Source organism: Copadichromis virginalis, linkage group LG7 (assembly GCF_057382275.1).
Source record: "Copadichromis virginalis isolate Kocher_CV1m ecotype Utaka linkage group LG7, C_Virginalis_male_GT1.1, whole genome shotgun sequence".
Lineage (NCBI taxonomy): Eukaryota > Metazoa > Chordata > Actinopteri > Cichliformes > Cichlidae > Copadichromis > Copadichromis virginalis.
In genome coordinates this window covers 26,070,574-26,095,635 of record NC_140624.1, presented here as the reverse complement: position 1 = coordinate 26,095,635, position 25,062 = coordinate 26,070,574, and the positions used below count along the sequence as shown (strand labels likewise).

Sequence of the window (25,062 nt, the reverse complement as noted above, 5' to 3'; positions counted from 1 at the left end):
CACGTGGTACTTTTTTCCTAAATTGGTTTGAAAACCACATAAAAATCCGGCTGCAAAAAGCATTCAAAACCGGGCAATGCCAAAATAAATGTGCAAGGGAACCTTCACCGACTTTACATCTGTCACATAAGGGGGATACAGAATTATAGATCCGGTTAAGTTTAAGTTTAGAAAAGTGTAGTCTATGAATGACTTTAAACTGGATTAGTTTATATCTGGCATTTATTGAGCCTTTCTGAATATTGGACAAACAATTTGACCATTGGTCTTCCGACAGAGGGACCCCGAGGTCTTCAGCCCATGTTTTCTTAATTCGGTCGGAATCAACTGGGATTGTAAAGCACTTAACAAACTGAGATATCAAATGTTTAAAATCTGCTTTCCGAATTATATCAAAGTAAGTATAACTTCGTGACTTCAGTGGAAAGTCTGAAAAGTTTTGTTGAACAAAATTCCTTATTTGAAGATAACGAAAAAAGATGTGATTGAGGTAATTGAAACTTTTCTTGAAGTTGAAGGAAGGACATAAATTTGTCATCTGTATATAAGTCCTCAATGTATTTCAATCCCTTTTCCCCCCATTCTAAAAACACCCTATCCATTTTACCTGGTTTAAACAAGTAGTTACAAAGGCTTTATGGTTTTAATACCTGGTGGGCCAGTCTTTAGTCAAAATGCGCGGGCTGATTTTTCACACACAGTGAATTAATCTGAGAAGGTGCATTAAAAAATAATTGGCCGCGCCAGCGGTGCACATCGCAAATTAGCTCGCATAGACACATTAGTTGTGCCTCTTCTTAATGACGGTATCTTAACTAACAACCCCAAGTACCAGATTCAACTTGTAATTGGCTAAAAATCACTTAGCCTACTGGTGAGAGGGACGTTGTTAGCTTTCCACATTTCGACACTTCAAATGCTTCAGGAGCTTTCCGCTCAGCACAGCATCAGCACCACGGAAATACAGAGATACATCCGTAGACAGAATTCACAAGATGTTTTTGGAACTTTCAGGTGTATGGACCAATATTTTATTTTCTGATCAAACCAGAAATCTTTAATGAGCAGTTAGATTTGTCTCGCATTAACTGGCTGAGTTAATGCCAGTTAATGCAACATCGAAGCAGCTGGAATCCACAGCTGTGCGTGTTCATGGAGCTGCATTTTCACCTGCTGTGCATCACTACCTAACAAGTTTAACTGTCTTCAGAACATTGCAGAGGCCTTATTGACAGTATTTGGCTCTACATATCTGTGTGAGCAGATTTTCTCTCACATGAGTGTCCTCAGGTAGCCGTCTGAATGCTGGACACTTGGAGACATGTGTCTCTGAGTGGGAGACCAGAGATCAGAGTGTATTAACAAACATGCCATATTGGCCCAGTTTATTTTTCTTATCATTGTTGTGAGGAGACCATAAATAGCATTTGTATTTTCTGTTGTACAGTTCATTTGCTGTTATGGAGTCTTTGTTATGGATAAAAAGTGTCTTTTTTTTGTTTCAAAATAGCTGATAACTATTCGCTGATAGCTGCCAACATCTGTGAACAAATATAATTCTATAAAGTGGTTCTATATAGTGTGTAACTGTTAAGACAGAGCGTTATTAAATTTATTGCTAATGCAATCATATGGCACATTGACTTCAGAGGAAATTTTAAATGGCACTCATCATCAGAAAGGTTGCCGACCCCTGTTTCAGTTAATATTATAATCTTGATTATTTATGATGAAACATCATGGAGTTATTGAACTTAAAAATAATTTTATAATATATATATATATATATATATATTTTGTTTTTAATTTTTTGTTACATTAGTCCCTTTTACTTTTGTCACCCAATGTCAGCTGACATAGGCTTCAGCCCTCGAAAACCATATATTGGACAAGTAGTTAAGAAAATTGATGTAGGGATGATTAGTGTTGCTTTTTAAACACGAAAATATATGAGTCAACATATATAAAAAGTTCTGAAGAATAAATTAAAGACAGGGAGCATCAAAGAACTGTCAAATTGTGAATATGAAACGGAATTTTTGCATTAATGCCTAATGCTAATGTATACATTATATTAGTTACTGGTCCTTACATAAATGCAGGCTCCATCTTCTGTTAGCAGCAGGTTACAGGGGTGCAGATTGTCCTTATGAACTGTGGGAGATTTGCCCACAGTGAAGCCAGAGGCCACCACTACATCCTGTAAGAAAACACAAGATTAAAAAAAACAATAACAGGAGAAATCAGAAATTTAAACCCAGAGAGCTGAGAGACAAATCATGCAACTTTTCTTCCAGAGGGAGAATTGGAGCAGCAAATATTGCGCCCTGAGAGACTTTTGTGTTGGGAGCAAGACGTCAACACATCCCACAGATGATAAGCTGGTGAGAAAAGTGTAGATTGTCTTTTGTTTGGCATGTCAGCTACCCCAATATGGCTTCAAAGCCTCCCCTCAGGGCTGACAAGGGGACAGCAGATACTCTGAATAATCATGTTACAGAGACACAGCCTGACAAAATCTTTGGGATATATGGCTGAGTGCAACAGCTCAAGCTGTGATGACTTCCAGCCTTTAACAAGCTTTATGGGAGCTTTGAGTTCCATGAAAATGCTACTGTGAGGAAACCAAAAACATAGTGATATGCAGCTGGGGAGGATTATCGTTGATGTACTCAATGTCTCTGCCCTGGACACAAACAAATTCAACTCTGCAAAAATGTCACAGATGTTATACAGTACAGTATCATAGCAGACTGTCACAGTGAGCTGGAGCAAAACTGACAGGAGCTAACCGAGATATTTTAGTGTTACACTTGAAACGTGAGGAACTAATCAGGTGAACAGAACAGAACTCACCATTAAAGTCTACTCTTTAAAGCTATTTAAAGTGTTAAAATCCAGTCTTTAATATTACCAAATGGAGACATGTCCTGGAGACATGACAAGTCTTTGCTCTTTGCAAATATTTGTTATTACAATAAAATAAAATTCATAAGATAACATTGATAACGTATACTTTATACTATTGTATTTTTTAGAGCATAAGATTCCATTACTTCAACCAATCAAAGACACAAACACAACTCACCACTGATTTCTTCAAATACTCTATGTGCAAAGTGATTCAGCTAATCAAAACAAAAAAGAAATAATTTTATATTCATCCACAAATCACACGAATGCCCCTCAGCTCATTACACATTTAAGTAACAGGTTTTATGAAAGAAAATTATAATTTCCATTAGGGGTGGGCGATAGAAACGATGTACGATAGAAACGATATAAATTTGGCCAATGATAGAGATTTTGACTATACCGTGATAGGGCATGTTGATGATGCCATCACGCTGTGCCTGTTTTGATCGAAAGCATCGCAGCAGGTAAAACCATTATCATCTGCAAATTATGCCGATCGACAGTCATAGCAAAGAGATGAAGCACTTTTGAAATACGGGGAAAGGCAAAAACTGCGCTTCCTCCACTTCCGTAACATTGATTCATTAATGTTGAATTCTCTCGCAGCTGCTCTATTCCCATGTTGTTGCAGTATATTAATAACTAACCTCGTATTGTGGATGAATAATCTCAGTTGTTCTCCTGACTGAAGTTTAGCCCGTGTACAGCATCCTGCTATGCAATTGCATTTGTCCCTGACCACCAGAATCCCTCACGTTAACTTTTAATGAGTGGAAAAAAAAAGTTGGTGTTCATCCTCCAGCTTCACTGTGCTAATGTTATGCTAATGTAGCTGTGTCGCTAGCAATCACGTAGCACAACATTATATACCAGGTAGTCCAACTTCAGTAACCCTGGAAACGCCACTGCTGTTTAGTTTTCTGTCTTCATTATTTTGGAAGTGGTATCAGAGCTGAACGTTTTAATTAGTTTCAAAAATCTCTCAGTCAGAACATGGTATGTCATGTTTAGGTGGAAACTAGCAAGCTAACTTCCCGTTAACTTGTAACTCCGTTAAATTTAATAAATTCTGTTTTCATGGATGCATGGATGTTAAACTTAATTGTTACACCTGGTAAAGCAGCAATGCTGATGATTTTATTAAAGATGGAAGAATTTAGACTTTTTAACTCTCAGTGTTCGTTTGACTTTGGGACCTGAAGCGGACGGAGTTTTGGACCCAGATTACTCCGCGAAGCTCCTCACTACGGCAGCCGTAATGCTCTGACAATCCATCAAAACATTTTTAAACAGATTTCTGCACGTCAAAAATCGGTTCGAGGTCAGTAAGCACAACCAGAATTCACACATAAGGCACACTCGATTTTTGAGAAAATTAAAGGATTTTAAGTGTGCCTTATAGTGTGGAAAATACGTTATACAGAAGAAAAGAATATATCGCGGTATATATCGTAACCGCACGTGCTTCAAATTATATCGCAATATGGATTTTAGACCATATCGCCCAGCCCTAATTTCCATTTGGAAATAACATAATACAACTCATTACAAAAATTGTTCCTCATTCAACACTCTGTAAGTGTCAGTTCTTAGTTTCAAATGAGCAGGGTATTGAACACCCTCTCTTTGGTGGGAATGAAAAACTCCCTTTTAACAGGAAAAAACCTCTGGCAGAATCAGGCTCAGAGAGGGGCGGCCATCTGCCACGACCGGTTGGCGGTGAGAAGAGGAAGACAGGACAAAAGACATTGTATGGGAGAGCCAGTGATTAATCACAATAATTAGACCAAGATAAAAGATGGGTGAGGGTCGGCAGTTTCTAAACCAATCATCTGCCAGTATTCCTTAAATGTATTTACTGTAGGGGTTAGTCTTTAATGAATAAAAGTATTTTTTTTTTTATAAAGTAACATCATAGATAAATTGAATAACTTCAGAAATAACAAAAAAACATATTATTATGGATAGTTTCATTTGGTCTCTCACAGTTGTGGCAATCATTGGCAAATCCCAAACCCTGCATTTAAGTGTTCACTAAAGACTAATAACAACTCACTAATAACAGCTAGAACAGCTCAAATAAAACCAAAGCCAAATCTTTTTGGTCAAAAATGCGATATGGCTTGTGTTCCTTAGACTTCGTGAAGACATTTGATGTGAACATATATTTTAACATTTTTTTCTAAATGGTGTGATCAGCCTCCTAATCTATTTTGTTAGGTTATGTCACTCATGGAAGGAACGAGGAATTTCTAGCCAACTGGTTGTCATCAGGAGCTAATAATAAAGGCCATTATAAAGCACTGACATGTTTTTCTCTTGCTGCTCCTCACATGGTAAACAGCCTCCCAGTCTGATAGACCCTCAAGCAAACACCTCACCACTGTTTACTGATTTATGACCCGTTTCTACCTTTTGCAAATAAAATAGTTAATGCGTAACTTAGTTGTGTGGCCTCCCAATTTTGTTGCAAAGTAGAGCCACTTGTAACACTGGCAAACAGTACTGACTGGAAATAGCAAATATACAGTTAAATATTTGGACACAGATCCCTTTTTTCTAATTTTGATTCTGTACATTAACACAGTAAATTTTAGGTAAACAACTCAGATGCAGTTGCGGTTTGGCTTTAATTCAGTGGGCTGGACAAAAAGATTGCACCAAAAATGTGGGGAACTAAAGCAATTTTTTAAACACAATCCCTTCATTTCAGTGACATCACCAGATGTTGGGTTTCCTCCTTTCTAATGCTCTGCCAGCCTTTACTGCAGCGGCTTTCAGTTGCTGCTTGTTTCTGGGCCTTTCTATCGAAAGTTTAACCTTCAAAAAGTGAAATGCTCAGTTGGGATCAGGTGACTGACTTGGCCATTTAAGAATATTCCACTACTTTGCTTTAATAAACTCATGGGTTGCTTTGGCTGTATGTTTTGGGACATTGTTCATCTGTATAATGAAACTCCTTTATCAATTTGACTGCATTTAGCTCAATTTGAGCAGACAGTATGTCAGACAGACACCTCAGAATTCATTCAGCTGCTTCTGTCCTGTGTCACATCATCAACTCTTTCATGCATGATTTATGATAACCTCATCTTTAGCCATGAAAAGATGAATAATTAGGGATTAAATAACAATAATTACAATGAAACATGTCATATATCTATAGTAACATTAAACGACCAGTGGATGGCAGGGTATTGAGTGACACATCAGTGTCCAATGTAGTGGTTTATGTACAAGTATACCATCAACACTGACACAAGTACAATAAAAACAGTCTTTGAATAGCTGTCCACTGTAGTGACCACTATGCATGAAAGGGTTAATAAACACTAGTGTCGATGGCAGCCATACATGCCCAAACCATCGCACTGCCTTCGCTGTGTTTATGATGTGGTATGCTTTGGATCGTGAGCTGTTCTACACCTTTTCCAAACTTTTTTCTTGCCATCATTCTAGTAGAGGTTGATCTTGATTTCATCTGTACAAAGAATGTTTTTCCAGAACTGTGCTGGCTTTTTTAGATGTTTCTAACAAAACCACTCCTTAGTTTTTCAATGTAAATAATAGAGGTGGGAATCACCATACATCCCACGATACGATATTATCACAATACTTAACGCACGATACGATATTATTGCAATTTTTTGAAATATTTTGCGATATTCAGATTCTGTACATAAAGGTAAACTTTATCAATATTCATTTTATCTAATATCAAAGTCTCACACTCAGTCTTTCTCTCATTTCAGTCAGTTTTATTGTTGACAAACTTGAACGGTTTGTATTACAGTCTAGTCCAACTTAACTGAATGCAACCATCTGGTATAGCTATTCTGAACTATGCAATTTATGAAAACTACCGTATTTTCACGACCATAAGGCGCACTTAAAAGTCTTAGATTTTCTTCAAAAAGTACGGCGCGCCCTATAGCGCAGTGCGCCCTGTGTGTTGTAAGGAGGACGTAGTAGAGAACACCATGAGAACGCTAAAGGGTGAAGTGTGGGCGCAACCCTGAAAATGGCAAAGAGACACGCTTATGAAGCACAGTTTAAACTGAAGGCCATCAGCTACGCGGAGGAACATGGAAATCGAGCAGCGGCGAGAGAATTTAAGATTAACGAATCGATGGTTCGCAAATGGAGGAAGCTAGAAAACAAGCTCCGGCAGGTCAAGAAAACGCAGCTGAGTTTCCGCGGACATAAGGCGAGGTGGCCCGAGTTGGAGGAAAGACTCGAGCGGTGGATCATCGAGCAAAGAACGAGCGGGAGAAGCGTTTCGACGGTCACCATTCGGCTAAAAGCAGTTTCACTTTCACTTTTTATGAAACGGTGCCATTTTTCCATCCGGACCAGGACTACGGTAGCGCAGCAACTTCCAGCGGATTATAAGGAAAAGCTGGCCATCTTCTGCTCCTACTGCAGCAAACACATCGGCGACAAAAACATCCAGCCCAGCCACATCACAAACATGGACGAGGTCCCGCTCACTTTTGACATCCCGGTGAGTCACACTGTGGAGAAGAAGGGGACCAGCATGCTAGCGATACGCACAACGGGGCACGAAAAGTCTTCTTTTACTGTTGTGCTTGGCTGCCATGCTAATGGACAGAAACTGCCGCCTATGGTGATTTTTAAGAGAAAGACTTTGCCTAAAGAGAAGTTTCCAGCAGGAATCATCATTAAGGCAAATGAAAAGGGCTGGATGGATGAGGAAATGATGAAAGAGTGGCTGAGGGAGGTGTATGTAAGGAGACCAGGTGGTTTTTTCCACGCATCACCATCGCTCTTAATCTGTGACTCTATGCGTGCCCATCTCACAGCCGATGTGAAAAAACTAGTGAAACAAAGGAACTGTGAGCTTGCTGTCATTCCGGGAGGCCTGACAAAGGAATTCCAACCGCTGGACATCGGTGTGAACCGCCCGTTCAAAGTAAGGCTGCGAGCGGCCTGGGAGCGATGGATGACCGATGGAGACCACAGTTTCACCAAGAGTGGAAGGCAGCCAATGGATTGTAGATGCTTGGGCTAACATGTCTGCTGGCACTGTTGTTCGAGCTTTCGCAAAAGCCGGCATCGTTTCCGAGGAGCCGCACGGCACGGAAAGTGACTGACAGTGAAGAAAGTGAACCTGGCATGTTTGATGGAGATTTAGCGCAGCTGTTCAATTCAGACACAGAGGATGAGGACTTCGATGGGTTTGATTGATGATAAAAATGTGAGTACCAAACTTTGTTTTGCTCCTGCTTTATTTTTAAATACGCACACTTGTATGCTTGTCTGTTGTTGATGATGACGATTACTGGTAATAAAAATGTGAGTAAGGTACCGAACTCAGGTTTGCTCCCGCTTTATTTTTAAATACGCATACGGTACTTGTATGCGCCCTATGATTCAGTGCGCCTTATGTGTGTGTTAAATACAGTAATGGCACACATAACTGAGACTGCGCCTTTTAGTACAGTGCGTCTTATGGTCGTGATAATACGGTATGCAGCCCATTCAGCAACTGAAGAATTTGAAAGTAAATTAAAACAAAATATAATTTTACATTAAATAAAAAAGTTTTAAACTTAATTAAAATAAAACATGTCTTAAATTAAAATAAGTAAACTGTCATGTTTATTGCTGCCAAAAAACAAGTTAAACACATTTGGACAGTGTCAGGATTCTTGCTCAGAAAAAGGATCAACATGCTCTGAAGTCAGAGCATGTTCCAGTCCACAAAAACTTTTTTTGTAACAAAATATCGATTTCTGCTGTCCCTGTATCGATACATGATTAGCAAACAAAATATCACGATACTACACAGTATCGATTTTTTCCCCCACCCCTAGTAAATAATACAAACTTTAAAATGCAACATTTATTACTCCATCTCATTCAGCCTTGATGCTTTGTGAAGACAAAAGTCTAAAATGACTTAGTTTTGAAGATTCAGAGTAGGGCTGTTCGATATATATCGGATGACGATAAAAAAAACATCTATCGTTTCATTTTACGCTATCGTTTGTTTCGTGGTGTCGCAAAATAAAATGTTTACGGCAATATTTTCTCATCGTTTTGATGATCACTGTAGTGGCTATATTAATTTCTTAAAGTTCTCTCTTTCTCTTATATTTTATATAACCACACTACTGACAGACAAGCGCCTGTTTTTATGTGTTGTTGTTAGCAACAATGACGGTAACAACATCGCGTTTCCGCTTGTTTGTGTTCCACATAAACCTTTCATAATAAAGCTCAAGATCCTGTTGAGACTTTTCAAAATAAACTGAATCACGTGAAAGAGCAGATTATTTACGGATGAGAAGTAAAAAAGAGCTGGCAGGTGGTAAAAAATAAACCTTAGACTCAAACGTTAGAACAGGCTTTTCCCCGCAGCACGCCGTGTAATAAATACTCACAAAGAAAACGGCGGCTGTTACAACTTATGTCTAAAAATGTATCGTTTCATGCATCGGTTAAAACACTCGACTCCAGCTACATGACGCGCAGCTGGAAACACTTCCCGCAAGTCGAGCTGCCCGAGATTCACAGAATTTACAGAAAATGTTACATTTTTGTGATTTATATCGTTATCGGGACGATAGAATTCTTATATCGGGATATGAGATTTTGGTCATATTGCACAGCCCTAATTCAGAGACCTACCCCTTGGTTGGCAGACTGACTGAAGTTCTTGGCCAGTGATCCAAACAAAACAACATTGACAGATGAGTTCTGAGATGAGCTGTTCAGCATGGAATCTTCTTCTGGAAAACATCATACGAATGTGTTAAAACTGGAAAGGATAAGGGCAAAGGTAAATTCAAGGGGTCGAGTTGCAGGGGCTGCAGTCTAAGTACAAAAGCCAATAGTCCTTGGCTATGCCTGAAACACCACATTTATGAGGCATTCTGGAGGTGTCCTAATCTCATGATCAAGCCACCTCAACTTGTGATGTGGAGGAGCAGTAGCTCTACTCTGAGCCGCTTACAAATGGGCAAGCTTCTCACCCCAACGCTTAGGTTAGTCCAGACACACTTTGAAAGAAACTTATTTCTACTGCTTCCATCTGCATTGTTTTTCTTTTGGTCAATGCCCACAGCTTGTGGGCAAAGGTGACAGTAGTAACACTGATCAACCTGTAAATTCACAGCTTTGCTTTCTGCTCTTTACCAAATTCATATAGTTGCATCAAACCATTTTTCAATCTTCTGTTCCACTCTTCCTCTACACATGAATAGGAAGCTGAGATAATGTATGTGGACTCCTCCGCCTGAGGCAGAAACTTCAAAACCCTAAGTGAGCAAATCCACTCTTTTCCAAATGAGAACACTGAACTCAGGCCCAGTGAAAGATGAAGAACATGGGTCTCATGGTAAAATTCAGTTGATAGTTTATATTATGTACAGCAACTATAGCTAGAGCTACACTATTAGGCTACTTGAATTACTAGTTATAACTAACACTGGGAAACGATTGTAATAGATGCCTAAAGAGGGTATACTAGTTCTCTTTGGTGTGTGCGATAATAAACTAAATTTCTTCGTATTCTGAATCGACTGCTGGACAACACAAGAAATCTGTTTAGTCAGATGTAATTAAACAGTGTCTTACTTAAAAACAAATTATAAAATGAAAAAAATAAAATAAAACGCAAACACTTATATACACAATGTCGAGTGCAAAAGTCTCTAAACGAAACTAAATTTTGACATGATAACCAACCACCACATTATCATAAACACATGGAAGGTAATGGGAACCGTAAGTAAAGGCATGACAAAACACACACATATTTGAATTTATTGACGGACAGCTAATACTTGTTTAAACATTACCTTGGATGACCATCTTCAGGATAAAACTGTCATTGTTCAATGGCACTAGCGGCCCCTTGTGAACCACTTTCCCCTGTAAATTGAAAAAAAAAATCCTGATGTGAAAATGAACTCAAAAGCATTTTGCTGTGACTGACGTTCTGCAAAATTTCCTGTCAATATATCAAAGCCAAATCTGAAAACCAAGCAATGTTAATAAGACCTTGAGAAATGGGCCAGAGGACAAAAGGTGATTGTGCTTATATCACTGCTGTGCTCTAAATCATGAAAAGATGGGGACTGGAAGCTAGAAAGTGAGAAAAATGCACTCTGAACTTGTCACCTTATCTATATACATTTCAGGTCTTATTTTCTTTAATTCTAATAATTCCAAATTATTTCTCATTATAGTTGACTGTTGGCAGAGTGCTATATCAAAGCATTTTGATTGAAACATGCCTGGAAGAGAAGTGTGTGCTAGGAAAAGGTCAAAAGGCAACAGAGATGATTTCAGTCTTGACAGGGTTGTCAAGAAAAGTCAATTCAAGAAACTAGGAAGCTTCATAAGTAGTGGACCGAGGCTGGTGTCAGTGCATCATGAACCACCACGTACAGAAAGGGGCTTCTTCAGGAAAGGAGCTACCACTGTTGTATTCCTAATATCAAGTATCTTTGTAGATTTTGTTTCTAAATCAAGGTCCTGGAGTCTGGGTGAAGATTGAAGAGGTACAATTTACTTTTATCTGAAAAGCCTTTGAACCACTGAGCAACAGTCTATTTTCTCATCTTAGAGTCCAAGGTGTTTGAAATTCAGTGTCAAAATTCCACAGTCTGTGATGATTTGAGCTTTATAGAAATGCCAACTTCATTTTCCAGCAAGACTTGGTGCCTGCCCACAGTGCCAAAACTTCTACCATATCTACCATGTTGTTACCCTGACTGGTCAGCCAGCTTGCATGACCTAAACCCCACAGGGCCTCTATGGAGTACTGTCAAGAGGAAGATGAGTAAATGTCAACTTCAAAATAAAGAAGAGCTAAAGGCCGTTATCAAAGCAACGTGGCCTTTAGTAACATCTCAGCTGTGCCACAAGGTAATGGCACACCACACTGAGGTAGATATTTGTGGAAAAGGAGTCCCAACCAAGTAGCAAGTATATAGATGAACATACAGACAGCTTTAGGGTCACAATTTAAAAAAGAACAAAAAAAACAAAAACATTGTCATTGATGTTTTTGTTTTTTTTTTGTTTTTTTTCGCCTGTCGCATTTGGCTCTTTTGCCATCAGAATTATTGTCTAAAGGCAAAGAAAGATGCCCAATGGATTTACTTTACCAAATGGACCATCCCAGCCTTGCCGTAATGGTCTATTTGATTCACCTTTGCTTTTATTGATTTTTTTTATTTTATTTTCACTTGCTAAACACGGGACAGATTTCACTGGGGAAAAGAAAAGGGAGAAAGAAAAAGGGAAAGAAAAACAGCGGGGAAGTGTCATTGATCATTTTGAGATTAAAGTTGAAATGCTATTGAGAAAAAAGAGAAAATGTAGAGATTACAGCTGTTCTTCCAACATAAGCCGCCACGGTTACATTCTCTGAGTTAATCTTACTTCAGAACCAGTTTTAGTAACAAGAAAGGAAATGATTTCTCTTTTAGCACACAAACATATTGTAGTGATCAATATATGGACGTTGAAAAGATGGTTTAAAAAGCTGCGCCTGGTCAGATTGGGGGGGGAACACACACACACAAAATTAGAAGAGAGAATTTGTCCAAAATGAAATGGCTGGCAGTGGACAGATGCAAGGCTATCAATGGTTACTAGGGCTGGGCCATATTATACCGTTCACGATAATACCGGTATAATGTTAGGCAACGATAGGAAAATGAAATATCGCGATAGAATGGGAGTAAAACGCGCATGCGCAGTGCCTTTGTTTTCATACGCACATGGCCGGTCGTTGAGTGAAACAGATGAACCAGAATTGGTTTGTAAAAATGGTGCCACTTCAGTGATGTGGAACTGGTTTGGTGTTTGTCCGTCAGATACACAACAAAGCACATTTTTTTTGCAGAACATGCATCGTTATTGTCGTATTTGTCGGACTAAGATGCTCTTAAATCTGGGAGTAATCTGGGTCCTAAGCTCCGTAATCTTCAGGTCAAACAACACTGCAGCATCACTTAGAGTTAAAAACTGTCTAAATTCTTTCATCTTTAATAAAACGATCAGCATTGCTGCTTTACCAGGTGTAACTATAAAGTTTAACTTCTAGGCATCCATGAAAACAAAAGTTATTACATTTAACGGAGTTAGAAGTTAGCAGGAAGCTAGCGGAAGTTAGCTCGCTAGTTTCGCTAGTTACCTAAGCATGATATAGCATGTTCTGACTGAGAGATTTCTGAAAAAAAATCAAACGTACAGCTCTGCTGTCACTTCCAGCATAAATGAAGACAGGAAACTAAACAGCAGTGACGTTTGTAGGGTTACTGAAGTTGGGCTAGCTGGTATATAATGATGTGCTACGTGATCGCTAGCGACACAGCTATGTTAGCATAACATAAACAGTGAAGCTGGAGGACGAACACTAACACTTTTCCACTTATAAAAGTTAACGTGAAGGTTCTTCATGGTTAGAGACAAATGCAATCGCATGGCAGGATGCTGTAAAAGGACCAAACTTCAGTCAGGAGAACAACTGAGATAATCCATCCACAATACGAGGTTAGTTATTAATATACTGCAACAACATGGGAATAGAGCAGCTGCCAGAGAATTCAACATTAATGAATCAATGGTACAGAAGTGGAGGAAGCAAGAAGAATGAGTTTAATAAAGTTTGATTTATCTGACTGCTTTGTTTCGCTTAATGTGCCTTATAATCCTGTGCACCTTATGGTCCGAAAAATGTGTACTGCACACTGCAGTTTAATGTTGCAAAGCACCTCTTTTTAACTTCAGTGGATATTATACATGGTTATGCTCAGGATATGTCAGCCCATTTCTACTGGAAATGCCTTTTGGTTAAACTTTCAGCAAGGAATTTGCATTTGCACTGTTACATTTTTATAAAGCTTTAATGTACATAAAAACCAGCTTCTTGTTTAAGTGAAAATAAATGGAAGGTTGTCTTTTTGCACTAGTAATGTTGTGGAGTTGTATTTTGTCTCGCATCAATTATATCGTCAGTTATATCGTTATCGCAAATTTTCAAATATATATCGTGATAAATATTTTTGGCCATATCGCCCTGCTCTAATGGTTACACCTTGTGCAATAAAGAATATTTATGTTGTATCACAAGACGACTGATCAATTTGTTTCACTAACTCTCTACACAAGGCATTTTGTAGAGGCTATAGCGCCCCTGGCAGTTTGGCTTGAAACAACAACAACAGTAATCTATGCATTTCGACTTTTTTTAATATAGCATTTTTTCTTGAAATAGAATTACAACTTTACAACTCAACTTTAACAACTAAACTGAATTTATTCTCAAAATGATCAATAATATTCTTTTCTTAAAGTGGCCCTGATACTCCTTTGTAGAAATTTGACATTTCTATATTGTAATCCATTTCTGGTTTATATAAGGAAATATTCTAATAATCTGAGATACTTGATTTTTGATTTTCATGAGCCACAATCATAAAAATTTAAATAGATATAAAACACTGATATATGCACATATGAATAAATTCAGATGCAACTTCCAGGTCAAGTCTATTAGTTACATTAATACACTTTCCAGAGTTAGGACTATACATGCTTTGCGCACAAACGATGTCAACTCCTTTATGTAATCTTTAAGATTGCAGGTTTTTATACTGGGTGAGTCTGGGTGGTTGTATTTATGGAGTTAAAGCAGCTACTTGGAAGGCTGGCGGTTCAATCCCTGCTCCAGTCTGCATGCCTTAGGCAAGATACTAACCGGATGCATTCATCGGAGTATGAATGTTAGACAGAATGCAATGTGATGTAGAAAAAAAGTGCTTGTGACAATGAGAGATGCTCAGGTAGAGTAGAAAAGTGCTATATAAGAACCAGGCCATTTACCATCATCACACAATGTTCATTCTGCTAGAGCAGTACAAAGCCATTATTGCTTGGGACACACAGATCTTATTTGTGTACATACACACACACACGTTCATGGGCACTTTATATATTTTGCTTTTAGGCTTGCTGTAACAGACCTTGACTATTTTGTCTGTGACATCTGTGCTGGTGGTGATGAGAGAGATGGGAATCTTGGTCAGATGTGCTGGTATCTGAGGCCCCGTACCCTCCAACAGCACATGGACAGGCATGACATCAAGGTGAGACCTGAGAGGCTGAGATAGAAAAAATTAAATAAAATAAAAAAGGACAAGTTTAGTATAATTCCAGTCTGCCACCAATCCAGTTGACAAAAGTGAATGTCAGCAGCTTCAGACCTGAATGTGTCATCCGCCCAAGAATATAGAACCCGCAGCAGCTGACAGACACTGATCCACTGTGTGATCAGTTTGTTTAAAGTCTGGTTGAACCTTCCTCTACCACAGACAACTCATTACCTGAACATACCTGTGACAGGTACCACCAGATCCATGTCAACAGTACAGCAGAAGGATTCAAATCTTTTAGGCATTTCAGAGAAAAACCCAGGAAAAGTATTGGCCCTGTTCATAGCAGGTAACATGCTGCTTCATGTCAGAGCTGGTTAGTTTTATCTCAAGCACATTTGACTGGCGAGTCCCTTGGTGGTACCCTAACCAAGAGAAGACAGCAAAGCAGGAACAGCCTGCGAGGCAGACGAGCTGTTCAGCAGAGCGTGTGCTCAACTGCTCAGTCAGGTGGAAACTCAACAAGGGTAAAAAAACACCATCAAATAAAACTCTCTGATTTAAACCCAAGGGGTGGAGCTTGAGGCCTGAATTAGTGTAGGATGAGTGATTTATTCATGAGTTCAGAGCTGCTCTGTGTTCACAGGCTCACCTACACCTGTAGGTTCATCAGCCTGGCCTGTGGCAGGGCTACTCATCTGGCAACTCAGTTCAAACTAGGGGTGGGGGAAAAAATCGATACTGTGTAGTATCATGATATTTTGTTTGCTAATCATGTATCGATACAGGGACAGCAGAAATCGATATTTTGTTACAAAAAAGTTTTTGTGGACTGGAACATGCTCTGACTTCAGAGCATGTTGATCCTTTTTCTGAGCAAGAATCCTGACACTGTCCAAATGTGTTTAACTTGTTTTTTGGCAGCAATAAACATGACAGTTTACTTATTTTAATTTAAGACATGTTTTATTTTAATTAAGTTTAAAACTTTTTTATTTAATGTAAAATTATATTTTGTTTTAATTTACTTTCAAATTCTTCAGTTGCTGAATGGGCTGCATAGTTTTCATAAATTGCATAGTTCAGAATAGCTATACCAGATGGTTGCATTCAGTTAAGTTGGACTAGACTGTAATACAAACCGTTCAGTTTGTCAACAATAAAACTGACTGAAATGAGAGAAAGACTGAGTGTGAGACTTTGATATTAGAGAAAATGAATATATATCACAAAATATTTTAAAAAATTGCAATAATATCGTATCGTGCGTTAAGTATTGTGATAATATCGTATCGTGGGATGTATGGTGATTCCCACCTCTAGTTCAAACACCAAAAAATAGTCCATAATTTTTATTTAACTGGTTAATGCTGCACACCACTACAAATCATGTAAAAATATCAAAGAGTAAACTGCGCGCTCTTCTTTATGGTGTACGCAAGGTTTACAAGCAAACTCTGGTATGCAAATAGCGGATTTTAGAAGTCAAAATGGGTTGAGTTCATAAATGCATTTACTTGTTCCGTTTCACACCCATTTACCAGCAACGTCAGGCATCATATACTCCCATTGGCAGTTATTTTATCCTTTGCCACAAAGCTGAGCAAACTTTAAGCCAGGACCCGTCCAGTCTCGCGAGACAAGGAGTGGCAGCTGTGCTGGCAGATTTTCAGCTACTTTTGAATGGTAAAATTTATGAGGGGGTTGATGTTATTTGAGTTACTTATTTAGCACTTTCAACTAGAAAAAAAATCTGATTTTCCTAAATCTTAGCCTGACAAATAACCTTCATACAACAGACTTAAAAACAAATAATGTCCACAAAGCCAACCATTTTTCAAACCATAACACTAAACAAATGAGTAAAATTACTCTGGAAACTAAGTGAACCCAAACTGGATTGAAAATAATATTTTAAAACAAAATAAAGCCTATCAACAAATGCAGCATCACCTCTAAAAAGAACAATAAAAGTCAAGAGGAGATGTTCCTAAAAGTGATTACTGCCTTTACTTTTCTACATAAACTAAATGCATTTAAATAGTTGGTTGTTTTTATTTCCTACAAATGAAAGAACAGGCCTGCAGCTTTGTGATGAGTTCATAATGACAGCTGCATACAGCTACTCTTGTTAGTCATCCTCAGTCTGCTCTGACAGGAGGAGGATTCACCGACAAAGAAGCAACACAGAGGCCACCAGCCGGCTGCCAACAGTCAGCTGCACCGGGACAACAGCTGATCCCTGCCAAATGTAGGAATTGCCATCCCATCTAGACAACAGCCTTCCTATTGCTCAGAGCATCACTGAAAACCCCAAACATGAACCACCTAATACCAGCTCACCGCTGAACCATAAACAGAGTGTGGCAGAAGTGCATTGGAGACATGACTGCTGGGGTGGGAGGATGCTCAGTATTCACACAGTATAATATAGGTACTGACTGGCCCCCCTCATAAGCCATTGTGATTTACTGAAGTATGACTGAGCCAAACACTGTATCCTATAGGGGCTTTTATCAAGTTAGGAGCCGTTTTTGAGTGCTGAGCACATGAAGTGTGTTGACAACAATCGCAATGAAAGAACACAGTTTATAAAAATCACTTAAAACTACACTCCAGTAGTGAGTCATGGGCTCTCTGTGGACATGCAGGGAAAGACTGGACGCATCCACTCCTGCCAACTCACATAAAGATTCTTTTCCACAACCAAAATCTAAATTAAATAAAAAATAACAGTAACAATCATTTTTCACTACACATTGTATAACCTGATACCAGACACTGAATTGCTGACTTGCTCTAGTTATTATTTTTAAATTAACAATGAATCAAATGGCCATTCGTCACAAAAAAGTAAAATAATTTTTAGATTCTTTAGTTCTCCGAGCTTTATGAAGCTTTTTAAGTCCCTTTTAGCCCAATTTTGGTATAAAGTGATATCTGTCTCAAAAAAGCTGCAATTGAACTAAAATGATCTATTCAAGAACAAACAGCAATCTGATGATTAAAGTGAACCATCTAGCAGCTCCGTTCAGTATTTTAAGACTTAAAACATATTTTTATTCATTGGCATTTGAGTCTGTCTGATTTGCCTTTATCAGTTTAGCACCTACTACAATGCATTTGATTTCTTTCTTATCATTTCGCTCATTTATTTTTATCCATTCTGTCTTTTGTATAGCACTTCGGTCAGTGAGTTGCGTTTAAATGTGCTTTATAAAAAACAAATTTGAGCATCTGTGTATAGAAATGAATACTATATTAAAAGTGCCAAGCCTCAGCTTTAATTTATGTAGCTTCAAATCACTATTTAAACAGCAGTGTGGCTCATCCAAACCATTTTGAAACAGACACACTCACTGCATGCACAGGTTATTGAGCTGGTAAATAACCTGGCATGAGACAGGTCAAGGACATCAAGGTCAATAGACAGAAGTATTTCTGGATGGAGGCTAGCAGGTTCAAAAGCAGCAGACCAACCTACGCTTAGGTGGCTATACCAGGGTATCTAAAAATCTCAACAATATGATTTACAATATAGAGAAGCCCTTTTAATTCATTTCATATTAAACATATACAGTGATACTGTATATTAAAGCAAAATAATGTTGGAAAGCTATGTGCTGGGAGCATATAGACAATACAGCAGTAGAAGCAGTTTTCCTTTCCTCTTTTTTAAAGAAAAACACAGACACACAGTCACACTATGTTGTCTTTTTAGAAAGATAACAATGATTCCATTAATGTTATCTTCATTTGACTTTTCTGATATCTTTTTGGGCCTGCTCCTTATGTCTGTGGGGGAGACAAGCTAATTATACAGAGGAAGCCAAAGCCAAAATGCCCTGAACTATACATACACTTGACAAAGTCCCTAAAATTTTATATACACATAATTTTTAGTTTTGTTGGTTTTAATACTTAAAATTGTTAATTTCTTCACTTTCATCAAGCTGCAGCCACATGAAAGTAAAATGTCCTCACTGTCTCATAAGCATGTCCAGCAGCAGGTCACAAGACACACACACCATGCAAATTATGGCACAGCGAGTGGTCACCACTTAAAAAGCCTTGGGGAACTTGACTTTTCCTCCCATCAGGTGGGTAAAAAAGGATGAGTGAGCTCTTTTGCTCTTTCACAAATATTTAGTGATAAGACCAGGTAAAATGGGAACAGTTATTCATTGTTTGCTACAAAATTTAGATTCATTGTGGTAAAGAGGGGAAAGGGACAGTCACATATATGTGCAAGTTCATATAGGCGCACTCCTGCTTTTGTAAATACATTATCAAATTATCAAAGTTTCTTCTTTGAGAATGTTTTATTATTAGGGACTACCACTAACTACTAAACTGCCTAGTCACTATTCACTTTACTCTCTGGTGGCTGCAATGAAGAAAAGCGAGCATGTTATTATTCTGAAGCTTGCCCTGTGCTTTATGAAAAATATTATTCTGCTGAAAACAAGACATTATAATGCTGTAGATGTTAATGAAAATTCCATATCTAACCTAAAGGCCTAGGTCAGTGACTCAGAGTTTTATAGTCCATGTAATTTTAAACAGTTTGGACCACTCTCTCATAAGTCATCAGTTCTTTTTCTTAAAATGTAGGGACAATGTAAAATTAACAAAATACAAGGTAAGTACTCAATTGTAATTAAATAAGTATAGAATTTCTTATAGGCTGTGTTTACATTTGTAATTCCATCAACAGTTGTTCAAATCAGAAATAAAATCAGAGAATAATTACCCATCTCAAAAGTAAATATCCAATACAATAAATGTGCATCATAAGGCACTTACAATGTAAGCATTGTCTGTTAATAGCCAACCCATGCTTCTGTAAAAGTAATCAACTTCAAATTTTCCCCAATGTGAAACTTCTGCCAAAGGGAGTCAAATCCGATAGATGGCTGAAGTTAGGAAGATGCTGCCTGCCACACACCTGGTGGAATGTTTTGTAAGCAATAGTGCATTAGTTAATAAAATGCTAATAACAGAAACAGTCCGTATCCTGGAGAAGAGAAATGTCTTCCAACTGAACAGTCATATGTCATAAGTCAATACAACAGTAACAACCACTCAAAACACAGTAAATCAAGTGCATCTTAAAGTGTCCATGAAACACTACATGTATTAAGGCTAATTTACACTATGAACCCCTACTCTAAAAATACTCTCATCAATTTAACACTGTCCATGAAGCTAGGATTTAAAAAAGGGTTAAATGTAACATTTTTAGAGCATCTGTAGCACCAGTTTGTGCCAGTATTGAATGTGACATCACTCGGTTGGTTGTTTGCTGCTAATATACTTAGTTTATCTTAACTAACTTGTGACAGAACAATCAACTCAGTGAAAAAGACAGAAACAAACCCCAAAAATTAACCCCCCAAAAAAGGGGGACAGTGTTGAACTTCAGCTTGTGGGTCCTGTGAACCACTAGCGCACAACTCGCTCAAACAGCTCTTGTCCACAGTCCTCATTTAAAATGTCTATAAACAAATATATACAATATAAACAAACCCAAATATTGTGGTTAACAGGTAGAGTCTCCCCTTTCAATGCAGCTAGCCAACAATGAAGAACCACTTACTGCTAAAGAGACAGAATAAGCAGACAGTATATTCTTGGTTTTTAATTTAACAGTCATCGCTGCTGCCAGGAGCAGCAGAAAAGGTAACCTCTAAAGAGAGCTTCTTAGTTAGAGCTTCTTTGTTTCCACTGAGTCATCAGTTCTTGTACAAGTTAGTAGTATTAATTTTGACAGCTAATGTTAATTTAGTTTTAATGATAGTCTTTTGACTAAAGTGTCATTTGGTTTTAGTCATAATTTAACCATCTAAATTATTTTAGTATTTCTTAACTAAATATCATAAAGCTACAGTAGTAGCTACAGTAAAATATAACAGTTTAAAGTCTGTTGTGTCTTTACCAGTGAGAGTTGCTCCAAAAGGTTTAAAAAGTGTCACATTCGAATTGTGTACATATGTTTACTCTTCTCTTCCTCCCAAACATTCAAATTCTGTCACGTTTTCATGACAAACAAGGAGCAAAGGAGCATAGCTTTCCTCTCTACAAGAAACAAATGCAATTTTTGCACCTTTACTTCAAGAATGCCAGTACGCATAGACTATTTTTCAATATGCATGATGAGAGGAGCACAACATTTGCAAAAATATATAATTCACTTAAATTATGGCTAATAATCAATGTTTGGTTTATGTCAGTGTTTCATTTTTCCCTGAGCGAAATCTGTTTGCCTGAGCTTAAAGTTAAGATTCATAACTGAGTATTTTATTTAATTTTTATGTCTCCGTGGAGAACTGTCAGTATATTTGCAAATTTATTCTTTGGAAAAGACCAAATTACATCTTTTTAATATTTAGTCAACTTTATTGTTAATACCTACTGTTTAATGTAAGTTTTGAGAGTCTAGGAATAATAGTATAAGATATAAAGTAATTGTAACATTTGATCTGTTTCTTTTCTGTTCAATACATAGTGTGAGCTATGTATACAGGTCAAATGTGTTATTGAGAGAGATGAAGTTTATCCTTCAGTCCTGTAGGGACTCTTAATGCTTAACTGTATGAAGTTTGTTAGACACTATGAAGCAGATCATAGATGATATAAAAGAGCATATAATTCTATGGATGTTAGAAGGCAAATTATAATAATAAAATAATGGTTATGAATAAGACTAAGAATAGGTGGAGGTGTATAAGATTATAATTACATGTATGTTACACAAATACATATGTTACTTGAAAATGAATATTGATTATTCAATATTTATTTCAGTATAGTGGCATAAAGTTCATTACCATCTTCTAAGATCACACCAATGTAAATAATGAGTCTTTACTGAACTCTTTCCCAATAATTTCACATGGATGGCTGTTTTATAGCCAAGCATTTTGCCAAAGTGATTAAAAACACTTTCCTAAATAAACTGTTTTTAAAGAAATCTAGTGATTAGGCGTATCAGAGGAATTTCTGTAAGTATTGATCACAACAAAATTAAGGGGGTGGCAGTAAAAACACACTGTGAGCTGAGCAGAGCTGTGACGTCATCAAGTACTCCCCACTTCCAGTTGTAAAGTTTGTGTAGAGTCCTCGGAAGTCTGGACTTCCAAGTGAACTTACCAAGTACAAACTTGCCTACTTGGGTATTGACAACGGGCTGTTGTACTGTAATATTATCTTCCGTTCAACTAATGTCACAGGGAATTAAGTTGTTAACGAGGTCGTTAGCTAGCAAACACTACCACAAAGACTAGCAGCTTTGCTAGCATCCAGTTTAACGTGAACCCATAACCAGTTTAACACGAACTCATAACCCATTTAGCACTTATTTAAGGAAAATTAAAGACTTCTTATTGACCCTGCAACCTGATGGATTAAGGTAGAAAACAAGGAAAAGCGAGAAATAAGTTCTGTTTTTCAAATAACCCCAAACCAAACTCCACTCAGAAATGCTTCAATTTAAATTTTGCTGATCTGGACAACAACGCAATGAAACAGAAGATACTATACATATATTTTTTATAAATATATACCTCGTACTGGGAATTTCGGATAATATTAGACACATAATGCTGCACGTTTATGGCTTAAACTTTGAGAAGTTGTGGACACGCGGAAGACAAAGAGGATCTAAATAAACTTGCTTTTCTTTACGTAAATAATACTACTAATTTAGATGTCGGTCGAACTCCAGAATGCAGTCTGCTTGTTATTAAAACATCTGGGCATGTGCTGTGTATGATGTAAGGCAAGGCAAGTTTATTTGTATAGCACAATTCAACAACAAGGTGATTCGCAACACACGCTTTTTCATAAGTACAACGACGTCAAACGCCCATCGAACAAACTATCTGCAAACTAATTAAAGTTAATAAAAGAAAATCCGAAAACGAATCTGAAGTAGTCATTATAATGAAAGAGCATAATACACGCTGTCAATAAACGTGAAAAACCTACCACAGCAGTTTTCCCTCGCTTGCTTTCGAATTGACAGGCTGATTCTGCTACGCGCATGCGTAGAAAATAACCCAGGGCACTGCATAAACATGATCAAAGACGTAATGCTTGAAAAAATAAGAAAAGTCAAAATCAAAGTCAGTCTTGAAAAAAAAGAAAATCAAAAATCAAATTGTGTTTAAACTTCAAATCAAATCAAATCACTTTTATTGTCACATCACATGTGCAGGCACACTGGCACAGCACATGCGAGTGAAATTCTTGTGTGCGAGCCCCACAAGCAACAGAGATGTGCAAACACAACAACACAAACGAGCAAAATACAAGAATGGCCAACCTGAAACTAATAAATATATGTACAATATATAATAGTGTATGCATTTCTGGATGTGTATACTAAATATTTTCCTACGTGTGTGTGTGTGTGTGTGTGTGTGTGTGTGTATACACATTTTTACAAATTAAATAGTAAAAAAAAAAAAATATAATAATAATAATAATAATAATAAAATATATAAAATATACAGAGTTGAATATGTGCAAAACAAGTGGCATTTATATACAGTGTGGAGTGCATAATGTTAAAGTTCCAGTAGTGAAGCTGAGGTGTCTATGACGTGTTCAGCAGTCTGATGGCCTGGTGGAAGAAGCTGTCTCTCAGTCTGCTGGTACAGGACCGGATGCTGCAGAACCTCCTTCCTGATGGAAGCAGTCTGAACAGTTTATGGCTGGGGTGACTGGAGTCCTTGATGATCCTCCCCGCTTTCCTCAGGCAGCGCTTCCTGTAGATGTCTTGGAGGGAGGGAAGCTCACCTCCAATTATCCGTTCAGAGCACCGCACTACTCTCTGGAGAGCTTTGCAGTTGTAGGCGGTGCTGTTGCCATACCAGGTGGTGATGCATCCAGTGAGGATGCTCTCAATGGCACAGTGATAGAAGGTCCTGAGGATGCGGGGGCTCATGCCGAATCTTTTCAGTCTCCTGAGAAAGAAGAGGCGCTGCTGCGCCTTCTTCACTGTTTTGTTTGTGTGTACTGACCACGTAAGATCCTCAGCCAGATGTACTCCAAGGAACCGGAAGCTGCTCACTCTCTCCACAGCAGCGCCGTTGATGGTGATGGGGGTGTGTACTTCTCTGCACCTCCGGAAGTCCACTATCAACTCCTTTGTCTTTGCGACGTTGAGGGTGAGATGGTTGTCTTGACACCAGTGGGTCAGGGCGCTGACCTCCTCCCTGTAAGCCGTCTCATCACCGTTGGTGATAAGACCCACCACTGTAGTGTCGTCCGCAAACTTCACAATGATGTTGGAGTTGTTAGTGGCTGTGCAGTCGTAGGTGTAGAGTGAGTACAGGAGAGGGCTCAGTACACACCCCTGTGGAGCACCAGTGTTCAGTGTGATGGGGGATGAGGTGATGCTGCCCAGTCTGACCACCTGGCGTCTGTCAGACAGGAAGCTAAGGATCCAGCTGCAGAGGGAGCTGCTCAGTCCTAGATCCTGCAGTTTCCTGTCCAGCTTCGAGGGAACGATGGTATTGAATGCTGAGCTGTAATCTACAAACAGCATTCTCACATACGTGTCTCTCTTCTCCAGGTGTGACAGGGCAGTGTGTAGTGTCAGGGCTATGGCATCATCAGTGGACCTGTTGTGGCGGTATGCAAACTGTAGAGGGTCCAGTGAGTCGGGTAGTGCAGAGCAGATGAAGTCCCTGACCAGCTTCTCGAAGCATTTGCTTACGATGGGGGTCAGGGCTACAGGTCGCCAGTCGTTCAATGAGGAGATGGTGGAGGATTTGGGTACAGGGACGATGGTGGCCATTTTGAAGCAGGCTGGGACTACAGACAGAGAGAGGGAAAGGTTGAAGATGTGTGTGAACACTCCAGCCACACTCTCTTACAATTAAAATACAAGCTGCTTTCAACACTCAAATTTAAAATTAACAATTCAAATGACACTTTATTCCAATTTAAACATATCACAATCAAATATTTTCACGTTATGTGAAATTTAAGGGATACAAATAAG

General features: G+C 38.3%; 1 protein-coding gene across 5 annotated transcripts in view; it reads right to left on the bottom strand.

The window, feature by feature from the left end:
• The window catches only part of pot1 (protection of telomeres 1 homolog), a 61,942-nt gene extending 38,860 nt beyond the window's left edge, over window positions 1–23,082 (bottom strand). For 4 of the 5 annotated variants that reach the window (XM_085462716.1, XM_085462718.1, XM_085462719.1 and 1 more), the window contains exons 1-5: window positions 23,040–23,082; window positions 14,922–15,059; window positions 10,743–10,815; window positions 9,571–9,671; window positions 2,093–2,200 (exon numbers count right to left, since the gene is read on the bottom strand). In XM_085462716.1, the coding sequence (XP_085318842.1) occupies window positions 2,093–2,200; window positions 9,571–9,671; window positions 10,743–10,815; window positions 14,922–15,035 (396 nt within the window). In that variant the 5' untranslated portion in view covers window positions 15,036–15,059; window positions 23,040–23,082. The remainder of the gene's footprint in view (window positions 1–2,092; window positions 2,201–9,570; window positions 9,672–10,742; window positions 10,816–14,921; window positions 15,060–23,039) is intronic. The other variant, XM_085462717.1, reaches the window with a different exon arrangement.
• Between the last annotated feature and the right edge of the window lie 1,980 nt (window positions 23,083–25,062).